Below are 15,136 nucleotides of genomic sequence, written 5' to 3' on the forward strand. Positions count from 1 at the left end.
CAGTGAAAAATAATCATATTTGCTGAATTGAAAAAAAGAAAAACTCATTTTTTTAATTCACAATTTATTTGTCAGCAATCCCAAATGTACAGTAATCTTTGCTGTTTTAAATGAGTCTATAAAGGATTACTTTAATGTCCTCACAAGCAATATGGTTGACAACAGAAAATTGCTATCATAAGAAGAAACAAAATGAACCAGTGAAAATATGCTTGTTGAAGGTGCACTCTCATACAAGGGATCTTCACAATCTAGAACAAAAAGGAACAAACTGATCTCGAGTTTCCATTCAAAGCAGAAAATATTTTTAATTCTATAGGCACTTTACTTTCTTGTATTACCTGAGAGCTTAGACTGCAGCTTGTTGAGCATGTATCAGCCTGTTTGCCCTCCAAGTGGAAGATAGAGACAAAGGCAGCGCAACAGAAGTGGCACTGAAAAGAAGAATCCTTAACAAACACTTTTGGTCATTTTATTACATGTAGCAATGTGTATTCACTTACTTTGGGGCTGAACTGGGCCGAAGACCTGTGTAAGATTGGCGGGAAAATTCACGTTTAATTCTACATGGAAATCTCCTTTCACTTATACCAACACATACATGCTCACCTTTTTTGTTGTCAATCATCATGAACACACAGTAGCTGCTGATTGCCAAAATGAGGAGGAGGAAGCAGCAGAATATTATAGCAATGATCTCCGTGGTCACTTGTTAGGGAAGAACCAACAATTATTGAACTTGCATAATTGTAAAGCAGCATTAAAATCACTTGCACAGAAAAAAAAGAATTTTATTTTTTTTATTTTTTTACTTTGTGATGTTTCAGGAGATGCCGTTTCTTGGGGTGCCTTGGCAAGAATCCAGTCTGGTTGTGAATTGAAATGCATTATCAAGAAAGGGTGCACAAATCTTACATAAAAAGGCATCAAATGTGCTTTACAGTCTATTAAAGTCATAACTTAATGCGTTTGAAACAGAGCCCATAGCTTGGGGGAAATAAAGTATTGATGTGGGATCTAAGTGTACTTGCTATTCAGACTGAATACACTTTACTTTCAAATCTCATCTTCTGTCATTTTACATTTGCACAGAACTGACAAGTTATATTATTTAGTCATTGTTGCGCAGTACTGTACAGACAGTATATACAGGTGTGCTCATAAGTTAACATACCCTATGGGTGTGTAAACATAAGAGCACGACTGTATGTGCTATCTGTACAATACTGCACAACAATTACTAAATAATATGATTTGAAGGTAAACTATTCGGTTGTGCTCATAAGTATGTAAACTTATGAGCATAACTGTATATATCACAATTCACCACTAGTTGGCAAATATACAGTTGTGCTCATAAGTTAAATATGTATTTAAACTTATGAGTAAAACTGTACTTTATAACTTCACTGGCAGTTGATACAGTGTAGAGCTGAAGCTCGGCATTTTTGTCCGGGTTTTTCCAATCACATTGCCTGTACAATTAAAAGGAGTTCACAATGGCGACAATTTTAACCTGGAACTAATTGATTATATTATTACATGAAAACGTTGGCCAGCTCACCATAATTATAATCTTCATATGTTCCACTGTATTTGGTGTACACATATATTACACTATATAGACATAGTACTTAAACATAGTGTATGCTTGGTTTATTTTAAAACATTAGCCACACAAAGTCCAACAAACAGCAGATAACAATCCACGTATTGAACATTTCACCTTTGAATTGGACGAAGACCGCTCCACTCTCCAGCCAGGTACCGGAGTCATCATATCTGTCCCTAGCCCTGCATCGGTAATACCCTGAGTCTTCGGGGTTCAACTTGCCTAGAATAAGAGTACGTCTGCAGTCCATCAGTGCATACCGAGGCCGGAGCTGCCGCATCCGGGAATCCATTTGTGTCTCATCAGGAAGAGTGGAGTCATTAAAAAGCCAAGAGATAAAGGGAAATGACCCTCGACTGACATGACACGTCAGTTTGGCCGCAGCCAGTTTGGAGTCCGATGTGTAGAGGTATTCAACGTCAACGTTTACGTCGCCTCCTACTGGAACTTGACAAGCAGAGAAGAATGTTTGAATTGTTACTAAAATCTCAATAAGCAATACGGATATTCCCTCCACACGAGTTGCTCATACCCACTTCCAGCGTCAGAGGCTCACTCATCAACTCCTGCACTTCATTTTTCGCACAACATCGAGCCGCGCCCATATCTAACCCGGGGACCACTGCAACACTGAACCAGGCACTGACAGAGGCCGACGCTATAACGGAGCCCACCATCTTATCGTCCACTGAAAGAGTGAAATTGACTGGAGGAGTTCCTCTGGGCGACCAGCAGGTCACGTTACCGCGGTAACTGGTTCCCTCTTTGAAGATGGAAAGAGAGATTTCTGGTTTTAAAAGATGGACTGTACGAAAAGGGAAAAAAGAATGAGAGACAAGTTGAGTTAGCCAAAAATATATAACAGCTGACGCCATTTGCATTTACTTTGCTTGCTAATGCTAATTGTTATTTGACCTACTTCTAGATAGAACTGCATTTTCCCTAGCAATCTGTACCTTTGACTTCTACCTTGACTTCCAAGCTGCTGGAAAACCTTTGAACACCCCGCACCCTGGACCATGCCATACATGAATACTGCCCAGCATGCTCTGGATTCGCCCTTTCCATCACGAGCTTATTGCCAGTCATGTGCAGCCTAGGAGAGTTAGCAGCGGTAACTTGCATCCTGTTGAAAAACCAGGTGTAGGAGAGGTGGGAACCCTTTGCAGCGTCGCAGCTCAAAACCATTCTGGAACCCTCGTAAAGGACCGCGGGAAATGGGTCAGAGTTCACTCTGGTGTTTGATGCTGGAACTGCAAGTGAGATGGTAGATTAGTGTGATCAACTTAAATCAGCATCGTTTAGTTAGATACTCACTAACGACACTCAGTCTGATGTAGTTGCTCGTTCCCGTGCTTTCTTCGGTCTTTGCCTCACAATGGTACAACCCTTCGGATCTCACAGTCGCCTTCAGCAAGAATGATGCAGGCTGGTCCTCTTGGAGATGCGTTTTCACGTCAATCGGGAGACCGTCCCTTCTCAGTTCATATGTGATCGGCAGAGAGGAGTTGGGTGCGATACATCGGAAAAACACTTGTGAACCGAGGTATGTCATGTTAGGACCATTCAGCACCGGGTGAAAAGCCATTGATCCACCTGAAGAAATCCATGACAAGCACTGCAACTAGTTACATACATGAAACTGTTGGCGAAAATGTGGACTGTAAATGGGAAGCTAACCCCCAAAAATGTCTATGACAATATGTATGTAAAGGCCCCCCCTAGTCTAAACACAGCATTCTGATTAATATTGCGTTTGTTGAATATAAGTTAAGCTGCACAAACCACCCGTTCTTCTCCATCGCAGGGGGCGGCCATTTTGCCACTTGCTGCCAACTGAAAATGACATCAAAGTTGCTCAGGGCTCCGAAAAGGACCAATCACGGCTTTGCTTGCAAATGTCACATGACCAAACTCAGAAAACAGGTGAGCTGTGATTGGTCGTTACCTGAGGCCTGAGCAACTGTGATGTCATTTTCAGTCGATAACAAATGACAAAATGGCCGTCCCCTGAGATGGATAACGACGGGTGGATTTTGCTGCTTAATTCAAATTCCACAAACAAAATATTAAACAGAATTTCAAGTGGGGCTGCATAAAACGTATGATTGTATAGGATTTTTGGGGGAATTATCAAAAAGACATTATTTCTTTTTAAGAGAACATACATACAGCACATTGCCTGTACAATTAAAAAAAAATACATTTGGGAGAATGTTTGTATTGTAATGTAGATATTCTGGTTGAAGACATTAGTATTATTAGTAGTAGTATACAGACAAAGCTCCTAAACTAACTGAACAAGGATGCGGTAAACATACTGTATATTAAATATGTTCATCATCACTTTTCATATTTCCCCAGGCTGAAAAATAGAATGATATATTAGTCCTTGAAGGATATTCTATTTATTGGGGCAAAGTCTGTTTTCCATATTATCAGGGATAAAAGGTTTACGTGAAACAATTTTAGTTTTTGTTTTCTATTTGTGCACGTTAGCCCTCCATTTTTAGTTTGATTATAACAAATCACAAACAAATTGCTAGAGGTTCATCTTATTTAAAGGAATATGAAGACAGCTGATCCAAATGACTAAGCAAGTTTTCATGTAATGGGGAAAACGAAGCATCTTGAATGAACACTGGAAATTTCACAGTTAAAAAAATGTGTTTTTCTGACTATTGTGTATGGTCCTCATCATCATCATCCCATGACCTCAACCCTATTGAGAACATTTGGAGCATCCCTCATTCCAAGAGCTATGTTTGTGGACTCTAGTATACTTCCAAATTGCAAATGTATGAGGCAATTCTTGGATTGTCCAATGAGATGCAAGCAGAACACATTCATGTACTCAAGTTTAATTAATGCGTTTTTAAAGGGCAACTATGCGGCCCTCCCATTTTAATATTTCATTTAATTGGCAATTTTTTTTTTTAAATATGCTATACAAAATATATGACAGTTTTTTCTTTTGAGCACGGTAATTTGGAACATGGTATTTGGAATAATGTTGTTTTGGTTTAGTTAAAAACGAATTATTATTTTACAAGTTAAAATAATTTTTGAGTATCAAATATTTTTTTATTTATTGTAAATGGCATTGATTTTTATTTATTTTTTGAAAAATGAGCTAAAACAGCATATGGCAAAAAAGTTTAATTTTCTTTATCAATTAAATAGCTTGTTTCACTCACCCAGAAGTGGCAGCACAAAAAGTGCAAGTAGATTCCTCATAATACTGCTCCAAATTGACCACTACACATTTTTTCCCCCTGTGGTTTAGTGTGCATGCGTGAATTCTACTGCTGCTATACGCATGTTAGAAATAGATAACAGCTTAGGCGTCATCTTTGGCATCACGGATGGTTTTAATGATCAGTAATTTGAATGTTAATAAGGCTTACAAAAGCACAAGCAAATATTGAACTAAACACATCTACACCGTATTTGAAGCACAATTAGTTCAGTATAACCATACAAAATAATAATAACAAAGGGTGTTACATTGTTTTTGTTTGTTTACAGTAAAGAACATGTAGAGTATGATGTAATACTCAAACGTTGTGTGGGTAAATGTTTTAGTTTCCGCGAAAGGTGGGCCAATGTTCCTGTTCATGTGTGCAGCGAGGCCTCGTTTTTACGTCGGAGCATTGTAGCATGCTTTTTCACCAGGAAACGCTTATCTGAACTGCTCTGTGAAGGCAAAGAAAAACAAACAGCATATTATTTCTAAACAAAGTCTGCTGCAGTTGTTCCTAAAAAAAAAACGCTACTATGCAAAGATCTGACTACTCTTTCTGCTTAATAGTTTTTTTTCCACAGCAGTCCCTTTTCAAGTAGTAAATAGCAGAAAATGTTCCTGCAGCTTTACATGGGTGTTTCCTACAATTTTTTGTCTTTGTTTTAGCTAATAACTAACTTTGCGAAATAGTTTCTGTGCATTTGACCACATTTTACAATGACTACAATAACAGTGTTCTCCTGCATATTCATGGTACATATTGTCTACTATGAAAGGCATCATGATGCCTAAGAACTATCTTACAGTCAGATGAGGATTTTTTTTTAGTCATGCTATTGCCCTGTCTGATAAAAAGTCGTGTTTGGCCATTACCTTGCAGATCTATAATTATAAATTATAAGCCAATTAGCTGTGGATTTTCATTATTAGGGCTCAGTCCCTATCCCATTAACTCTTTGACTGCCAGACGTTTTCAGAAACGGGTTGTCCCCAGTGCCAGCCGATTTTAAGCATTTTGACTGATCTTTCAAGGTCCATAGAAAATTATGTGTTTGGACTATGGAAACACACATACTACCAAATGAAAGATTGGACTCTCATCTTTCATCATCAAAAAAAGTTTGTTTCTACCTTATTCCGTTTTTCAGTAATCAACAACAGAAAATGGTTAGTTTCACCTCTGTTTTGAAACAAACGTCTTTTAACGTCTTTGGCACTCCTCCATAGGATTTTACTAAACGTTATTTAACGTTTTTGGCAGTCAAAGAGTTAAGACAAAATGTGTTTTCTGGCTTTATTCTCATACACTGAGAAATATTCATATGGCATCATTGTAGCATGCCTATAGACATGACTCACCATCACCAGCATATCTTTGAGTCTCTCAATAGTCTTTTGATTGGCTCGTCCTCGTGACACATAGGAGGTTAAGATCATACTGAGGAAACAGAAAGTTACATTTCACTTTCAGGCAATGCCAGCAGATCTGACAAAATAAATAACTTAAGTGTTAGCAATTTTGAACATAGTGTATTAAACTATAAAAAGTTTTATGTGGCTTATTTGAACATGATTCTCACATTATACATTTCAGTCTACAGATTATATTTGAAGTTCGGAATCCGCACCCGTGGATTTGCATATTTTTATGTTTTCAATATTTAAAAAAAAAAGTCCCCCTATTTTCCTCTAGTTTTTCATGGAAATTACTGAATGTTTAGCAGCAATTTTATAAATATTTTTTTTATCAATGGGTGTCAATAATACGCAGATTTGTGTTATTCGTCTGACGCCGCGGTCCTTATCCCCCACGAATAGCACTGGTCGACTGTGTTATTTGTATAAAGGTAAAAATATTTTGTCTGTCTGGATGTATTTTTAATTCTTCTCTATATAGAGTTGTCATCTTCCTCTTCATTTCCTGCTCAATGCAAAATTGTAAGAGAAGTACCGCTATCTCATGTTTGGGGAGAGAGGTAGTAGTTGGGGGCACATTTTGTGCATTTTTTTTTATCTTTTTTGCACTCACTCACACAAACACGCACACATACAAACATGGTCTCCCAGGCTGGGAAGCAAACCCATACCAAACTGCATCGTAGGCAAGTGACATTCCACCAACTGGAGCTTGCATATTTGATCTTTGATTCAACTTAACTACTATTCGTCACGCTCATTCTCAGTTTCTTAACTCATTCACTCCCAGTCCTTTTCTCAGAAGCAACCCCCTTCGCTCCCGGCTGTTTTACTGGATTTTGACTGATTTTGCAAGGCCCACAGAATATTGTGTTCTATTGCTATAAAAACATGGAACCTACCAAAAGAAAGAATAAAGTCTCTTCTTTCATCAGGGAAAAAAGTATATTTCTATCCGTTTCCGTTTTGTAGCAATTAGCATTAGAATATAGCTAAGTTTCGTCATTATTCACAAATCTATTTAGAATTGTGAGTAATTGAGGTTTTTTTCAATTTGGCCCTGGTTTATTTCCTTTGCTCTGCTGCCACCTGTTGGCCGTTTGTGTAATAACTACCATTTCTTCAACTGTTCTTTGCAATTGAGAGGCCGCAACAAAGCCTTCTGTATGCTCTAGCATAAAAAAAAAAACATAAAAATAAAAAAAACTTATAAATACGTCTTTGGGACACTTAAAACATTAAAATAGGACGTATGTATGCGTTTTGGGGAGCAAATGAGCTAATAATGTACTCTACATTCCCTTTGCGCATGTAAGCATGTGTTTATTGTATTTAAAATGTTCACATAGAAACACGTTCATTGACTTTACATTATTAGGTTTAAAATTAAAACAGCTTAGAAGTCAACCAGCCGGATATTGTGTTACTTTGTGTACTATTTTGTGCAGTTGCTTTTCGGCATTTGAATAAGTAGGTCACATTTGCAGAACAAAGGCTTTTGATGGTAGTTCAATCTACTGAGGAAATGGGTGACTTACATCTCAGCAAGTATGAGTGGCAGTGCAAAGGCCTCAGAGGTCAAGTAGTGGATAATGGTTTGTGCCAGGATTGGAAGACTTTCCACACACACTCCCACCACATTAATGACACTTTGTCCATTTCCAAATGGGCCACAGGGGGAATGCTGAAAGAATCTGCCACACAAAGGAACATCACTTCATGAAATTGATCAGTACAGTGGAGTACAAATGCAAGAATGAGCCTTAGGGTCAAACTGTTTTGAACTGAACAAAAGATTACATGTTTTTGTCCGGTGGGGTTTGCTGCTGGGAGAGTGTGAAGCCCAACGTGGTGGCAGCCATGACAAGGCCGAGCAGCAACATGAAGTGGAATAAAACGGTAGAGTTGGAGGCTCGAAACATCCTCTGTTCTGCCACACAGCACCGCAAGACTGTGAACTGACATCACAGTGACAAAGATGTGAATATTGTATTTCAATCATTGTCATGTTGAGAGAATGTTTTGAGCTCAGTTCATTTTACTTTTTGTTATTTCAATCATTGTCATGTTGAGAGAATGTTTTGAGCTCAGTTCATTTTACTTTTTGCCTATTAACAGTGAATATAGGATATACTGTATATAGAATGCATTTTCAACCTTCTTGATGTAGAACGTCACCATCAGCGTGACACTTCCTATAAGAGGCAGCAGAGGACAGAAGTAGACGCCCACCCAAGATACAGTTTGACCGTAGACCAGATCCAGCACATTGAAGGGGACCAAGAAATGTTGCTTCCCCAAGAACCGGGCCAGTAATGATGAGCCAAACTTCTCCTGCACCAGCCTGATTGTTACAGAGAGTGCCGGGATTAGCCAAGTTGATTTGTACTTGATCATAAAGTTAAAAAAAAAAAAAGAGGGCATGTAAAACAAACTCACTTCCTGGGGTAGTTGACAAGAAAGGCACTGCAGAAAGTGGCAAGGAAGTTAAAGATACAGAGCTTGTACATCTCTCTTCCAAACTGATTTTCCGTGCACTATGAGACAGAAAGAACAAGGTCGACAGTGAAATTAGGTTTTTATATGCAGGGGGTTAATGTGAAGTAAGCTCACATTATAAGCACACAAAAAAACTACATACAAAAATACTTTTGTCCAACTTTACTGAGTGTCTCAGAGTCGTGACGTTTGAAGATCATCATCAGTTGCCATGTGCGTCAAAGTGTAAATTATCAGCAAAGAAAAATACATCTTACTTGCTCATGTGTTGTTGTGAAGACAAAACCTAAGTAGATCCCCAGTGAGGCAAGCTTCAAAAAGATGCTCCTAAAGAAAGACAATGTGAGTTCAGATATATGTACTTATAGAAGTCAACTATAAACATTTCTTGACAATATTGTTATATGTGACCTGACTAGTCTAACCATGACGTTCTGAATTTCTGATTAATATTACATTTGTGGAATATGAGCTACGAGGCAAAATCCATCTGTTTTTATCCATCTCAGGAGACGGTCATTTTGACACTTGCTGTTGACTGAAGATGACATCACAGCTGCTCAGGGCTCAGGCAACAACCAATCACAGCTCACCTGTTTTCTGAAGCTGAGCTGTGATTGGTTACCTAAGACCTGAGCAACTGTGATGTCATTTTCACTTGACAGCAAGTGGCAAAATGGCCGCCATCTGAAAAAAAAGTGCTTAACTCATATTCAACTAACGCAATATTAACCAGAATACCATATATAGACTAGTGGGGCTACATAGAACATATTGTCAAGAATTTTTTGGGGGGGTTGACTTCCCCGTTAAAGTAGTATGTGCTGCGCTTCTTACCTCACCAACGTGATATTAACCTGCATGGTGGAAGAGTAGTCCTCAAAAAATGAAATCTTGCGGAAGATGTGAGGGAGGAACAGGTTCACAAAGGTAATGGTGATCGGCGGGAGATATTGGAGGAAGAGACTGACCAACCAGTGATGATTGTTCTGCAGAAAACATGAAGATTATGTGGCGGCACGGAGAGAAGGCTTGTCAGCGAGAAGACAACATGAACTACTACTACCTTTCCGATAGACTGTGACGTTTCGGTTGCATAGTAGATGAGGTAGAACACCCCACCCAGAAGGGACACAATGAACAGGTTGAGGATGATCCGAAGCAGGTAGAGACGCACCCACTGCCACACTGTCCTCCTTGCCTCATACTGGGAGAAAAACTGCTCCTCCAAGTATAGCTGAGAAGATGAAGGATGTGTGAGTGCCATGGGCATACCAAATCCCCAAATTTCATGTTAGCACCATTATTTATTTTATTCTTATTATTGTGGTACTTCGACTTACAGTGTATAATTGAAGACTCCAAATAATCCACAGGCCTGAATGCTTGCATAGGCTTTGTCCTGCTTCCTCCCACATTTCAAAAACATTTATTTTAGGCTATTAAAAGACTGAAAATGTTCATTGGTGTGAGTGTGAATGGCATTGTTTCCAATTAATTAACGGGGCTGGTGCTAAAGAGGTATATTTGTTGCTAAACGTTGCTAAATTATATTGGGTAATTACGTAGAACAGGGGTTAACAACGTGGTGCCCGCAGGCACCAGTTTGCCCTCAACCCACACGAGTAGCGCGCAGGACTTCCAAAAATAGCTCACCAGTGATGTGACATTGTGATTTTGTAGGAATGATGGATTTTGGGGAAAATGTAAACACTAGCAGAAATTCTAATCAAGTGTTGCATATATAAGAAATCATTAACTTTATGTTTCCACATAATGAATACCATTAATTATTAAAGGTCATTTGAGCACATTTGTTATTTCAGAAGTGTGTATCAAACTGGTAGCCCTTTACATTAATCAGTACGCAACAATGAGCTCTCAGTTTAAAACATTTTGGTGGCCCCTGACATACAACATTATGTAGATTACACTTTAGCACTACTCAAATTGACTGTCCAACTTGCTGCTTGCTCATCATCACAAAAATGAAGTCCTACATGTCCATGACAAAACTAAAACTAAAACAAAAAACAAGAAACCACATGCTACCATATTTATGTGTTGTATAACTTGTGTTGCTTCGGGCACTGCCATGTTGACCAGATCCTGAGATCCTTATTAGCCTAAACTCAGCTAATGATGCGTTCTTGGACCCAGTTTTGTTGATATATAAATATCTGAAAATATTGAATGAATACTTTAACTTCCATTAGTTGATGGTTGAATTGAAGATATTCTATTCAAAATTTTACACTGCAACTTTAAAATTGCGGTAATGGTCACATGACATTTGGAATCACACAAAATAATTCTGTTTACGTGTCCATTCACCTTGAGATCATTCCTCAGGAAACTGAGCTTGAGCGTGGCTGCATCAGCATCCTGGATGGTGAAATCCCAGCCACAAAAGATCTTATAGCTCACATTCATCCTGGAACGCTTTCCCAGCATCCACGTGTGCTTGTAGCCAACGCTCGTTCTATTTAACATTGTTAAAATGATAAATCATCAGCGGTTAACATGCAGGCGAGGAGATAATTTGTAAACATTTACTGTCTTGCAGTAGTATCTCGGAACAGACATTGTCACATAACACAATAAATTAGCAATACCACTCATGCTAACACAACTTGAAAAGTATTAATCAATATTGAATACGAAAGTACTGCTGTTGTTCCAAGGGTCACTATTGCAAAAAAAAGAAAAGAAAAGAAGATACTTATTACAAGCTAGCGAATCTAAATGATTCTGTTGCTGTGATTATTTGTTGTTCCACTGACCTGCGGATCTCCACGATGACACTGAGGAGGAGGATAGCAAGGATTCCAATGAGGTACAGCAGTGGAGTATTCAAGCAAGGATAATTAAGTGAACCATGTGTATAAAAACCATAGAAGACAGGAGAACGATCCAGGTAGCCCTGAGCAAATGAAATGAAAGTTACAGGAAAAACATTTTTTAAAGCAATAAAAACAGGTCATGCACACAAACACATGGAACATTACCGATCCCAGAAAGAAATCCAGAACTGAGTCATTGCCTCCAAACTTTAATGTGTCTGTGAATTCACACGCAACATATACTTTTTTTGTGAATCCAAGTTTGTTGTGGTTTATTTCCTGTTGTACTAATCTTTCAGCTGACTCACTCACCATTTTTGTTTCCTCCACCATAAAATATTGTAGGCCCCAATATAAAAGTCCATATGAAAGCACAGTGGATTAGATTCAAGTATATCAGATATCTGAGGAATACAAAATAGGCATTTACGCCCACACCAAAACGACCTGAAACATATCAATGTGAAAGTTATTGTATTATATATCATTATCATCCATACTGTCTGAACCAGTAGTGGAAAGTCAGTCAGTCTGTCACATACCTTTAATCACACGTAGCGTGTGCCTCCATGGTAACAATCCTGAAATAGCTCCTCCCACCTTAGACCACACCCTCTTGGTGTTTGTAGTCTGACTCCGCCTCCATGACTCCCAAAAACCAATGCTGCTGGTTTGCATCATCCTTATGTTCCTAAAAGACCCCAATAGTAGTTGTGGGGGGAGGGGGGATAATTAGAGGGCCGACATTGCACTACTGTAAAAATATGCACAAGATTCATTAAGCAGGGGATTTGTAGATTTGCAGTGAAAAGTTAAGAAATAAAATAAGAAGCATGCGGATTCCTGTATGGACAGCCGGCCCACCTGGCATGTCTTTTTCTCTGAATACACATGGTAAAATTCCTGAGTGGCTGTGTCGTAATCTTGTCTCTGGGTCCTTTGGACATGTGTCCGAGCACCTCATCAGCCTCTGAAGCATCCTCTGACTGTCTTCTCTGCTCAGAGCGTAAAACCTGGATGCTGGGCAGTTGGTCAAATATTTCTGTATGATTATACTCGCTGGAGTCTGACGACATCATGGAACAATTGCTTTCTTCTGTAGCAAAAAAAAAAAATTTCATTAATTTTAAAAATCAGAGTGAAATGAGTGAGCGATAATTTTGCTTTGGCTGTTTAAAACGTTTTGATTAATTGTCAGTGGGGAAATTCCTCGAGCTTCCCACACACAGATAACCGATATACTGTACAGTATTTTTGATTTGGAATATAACGTTGTGTTACCTGATAAGAGTCTTCTGAAGTGGCCATTAGTCACCATTTCATTCCAATGAATGAGCTTATCAACAAACAAATTGTACAAACAAATTGTACAAACACATTTTACAAACACACAATGTCCGCCCCGCAAAATTAGTCAAGAACAACCATCTAGCTTTAACAAAAGTTAGTTCCGCAGTCTCAAGCAGAATATCCGCTTTGCACGTCGCCGTTGAGTCATATTCAAAGTTCCTCAGTGGCTGATAGCTTTAGCATCGCTTTTCAAAGTCCCGTTTGAACAGTTCACATTAGACGTCAGATTTGCTATCATCTGACAAAAGCTACACCCAAACAGTACAGTTGACAGGAAATCACATGACAGGATGCAGAAAGAAGACATGGTGATTTGTCAACAAGACATTGTTGACAACAATCGACCATGACTACAATCTTAATTACAGTAGATTTGCACAACCTAAAGAGATTCAAATGCTTCATGACGTCTAAAATTCCGCAAAAGTAAAACTATAAAATACTACTACTCATAATAATAATAATAATAATAATAATAATAATAATAATAATAATAATAATAATAATAATAATAATAATAATAATAATAATGTATACATTGCAGCATTGACAGCTTAAAGCCAAGAAAAGAAATTTCTTTTTTTGTGATACAATGAAATATTGGATTTTGCTGAATGTTTTAAATATACACACACAAGTATATATCAGACAAACACACTCATTTGTTGTTGTTGTTTTTTTAGAAAAGAAATACAATCATAATTTAGCCAGTGTAGTAACATAGTTCAAAAGAATTGCTCAGTATCTCTGAAAATGTTGAAGACTTCACAATTTCCATTAGGTGATGTTAAAATGCTACAACACAATTTAAAAATTGTAGTAAGTTAGTAACGGTGATAGGACATTTTGCATCATGCATGATGGTTCTGTTTACAAGTCTATTCATTTTTAGATCATTCCTCAGGAAGCTGCGTATGATTGTGGCTGCATCGGTGAGACCCCAGCTGTTGGCACTTTTCCAGCATATAAAAAAGGAGCATGTGTATTTATTTGCATTCTGTATTTAATAAATACCATACAAGTAATTTAATCGGAGCACTATGCTCATGACTGAATGCATGTTTGGAGCCGTTCCATCAGTGAGCAAGATCAAGTGTGAAGTAATTTCAGAAAATGCCAAATCAAATATTTTGGACACAAGTAAAGTAATCAAACATCATACAAAAACAAAGCATGAAAAAATTACTTCTATTTGGTATGACTTTTACCTGAACATTCATTCTTAAAACCTTGCTTGGCAAATTTCCAGTGACGAGAATTTCTAGGTTACAAGTTACAAAGTGCTGATTACACCACTGATGTGTGTTCACTGGAGCTTGGTGCTGTGGGTGGGCCACAGGGAGTCAACTCAACAGCCGCTGTCTTAGAGTAGACTGAGGAGAAAAGCGCCCGTCAGAGAAAAAATAACAGCTTTTAATATATATCGGCCATCAAAACAAAAAAAGAGGCTGATGGCGATTTACAAAAAATGCTGAATATCGGCGCTGATTTTCGGCCAGGCCAATTATCGGTCTATCCCTAATGTAGAACAGACCCAAGGGCTACTCATATGGTCCTTGGGGCGTACCTGGTGCCCACGAAGTGACAATTACCAGTAAAAATATATTTATATTACAAGTATGCCTGTACGGTCAGAGTGCTTTTGTGGATGGGTGCATGCATTAAAATTGACATTTATTAGAACCAATTAATCAGAATCTTCTCTATGAGGTTCTAAAGTTGTTGCAATTTTAAATTGTATAACTATTTTTTACAACTTTATTTGACAAACGCAACTAACAAAACAAACAAAAACAGAATCACATTTTGCAGTAAAATGAACATAACGCTGGGGTCAAAAAGTAATATTCAAAATATATACATATAAAACAATGAACTTAACACAAGCAGAAAAAAAGCTTCTGCGAACAATGCATACTTGATCAATATAACGTTTAAAATTGCTGACGAAAACAAAAAGGCATGGACAATTTTGTCAAGTGTTTCCAAACACCGGTAGAGCAACTGGTACGAATCAGGCAGAAACCACTGCGAGAAATGCCCGGGGGAAACCTATATGTTACTTGCTTATCAATCAATGTGCCTTGTTGCTAAATGCATAATTTCAGTGTTGGTCCGAGTGAAAAGAGTAATAAACACGTTAAATCACGTGTCGAACTCAACACAGCATTG

At 38.1% G+C, this 15,136-nt stretch overlaps 2 protein-coding genes across 5 annotated transcripts; both read right to left on the bottom strand.

Moving 5' to 3' along the window:
• Positions 1-17: 17 nt before the first annotated feature.
• LOC144055630 (Fc receptor-like protein 5) lies at positions 18-4,868 on the bottom strand. Of its 4 annotated transcripts, XM_077571784.1 has the most exons (10): positions 4,810-4,868; positions 2,930-3,208; positions 2,569-2,865; positions 2,145-2,417; positions 1,727-2,059; positions 813-866; positions 610-708; positions 504-528; positions 342-434; positions 18-251 (listed from the first exon to the last, which is right to left on the bottom strand). In XM_077571784.1, exons 1-9 carry the CDS (start codon positions 4,847-4,849, stop codon positions 350-352), a joined length of 1,485 nt encoding a protein of 494 aa, XP_077427910.1. In that variant the 5' UTR covers positions 4,850-4,868; the 3' UTR covers positions 18-251; positions 342-349. The 4 variants fall into 4 exon arrangements, with proteins under 4 accessions (XP_077427910.1, XP_077427908.1, XP_077427907.1 ...); XM_077571782.1 differs by having other exon boundaries at positions 504-708; positions 2,145-2,375; XM_077571781.1 differs by having other exon boundaries at positions 504-708.
• Positions 4,869-4,964: 96 nt separating this feature from the next.
• Positions 4,965-13,208, bottom strand: tmc8 (transmembrane channel-like 8). Its single transcript, XM_077571780.1, has 16 exons — positions 12,896-13,208; positions 12,479-12,710; positions 12,157-12,305; positions 11,927-12,061; positions 11,780-11,832; positions 11,555-11,694; positions 11,106-11,253; positions 9,838-10,008; positions 9,609-9,760; positions 9,029-9,098; positions 8,712-8,809; positions 8,430-8,616; positions 8,073-8,230; positions 7,811-7,966; positions 6,216-6,294; positions 4,965-5,308 (listed from the first exon to the last, which is right to left on the bottom strand). Exons 1-16 carry the CDS (start codon positions 12,930-12,932, stop codon positions 5,228-5,230), a joined length of 2,046 nt encoding a protein of 681 aa, XP_077427906.1. The 5' UTR covers positions 12,933-13,208; the 3' UTR covers positions 4,965-5,227.
• Positions 13,209-15,136: the final 1,928 nt, after the last annotated feature.

The sequence above is a fragment of the Vanacampus margaritifer genome, chromosome 7 (genome assembly GCF_051991255.1).
Source record: "Vanacampus margaritifer isolate UIUO_Vmar chromosome 7, RoL_Vmar_1.0, whole genome shotgun sequence".
NCBI classification, from domain to species: domain Eukaryota; kingdom Metazoa; phylum Chordata; class Actinopteri; order Syngnathiformes; family Syngnathidae; genus Vanacampus; species Vanacampus margaritifer.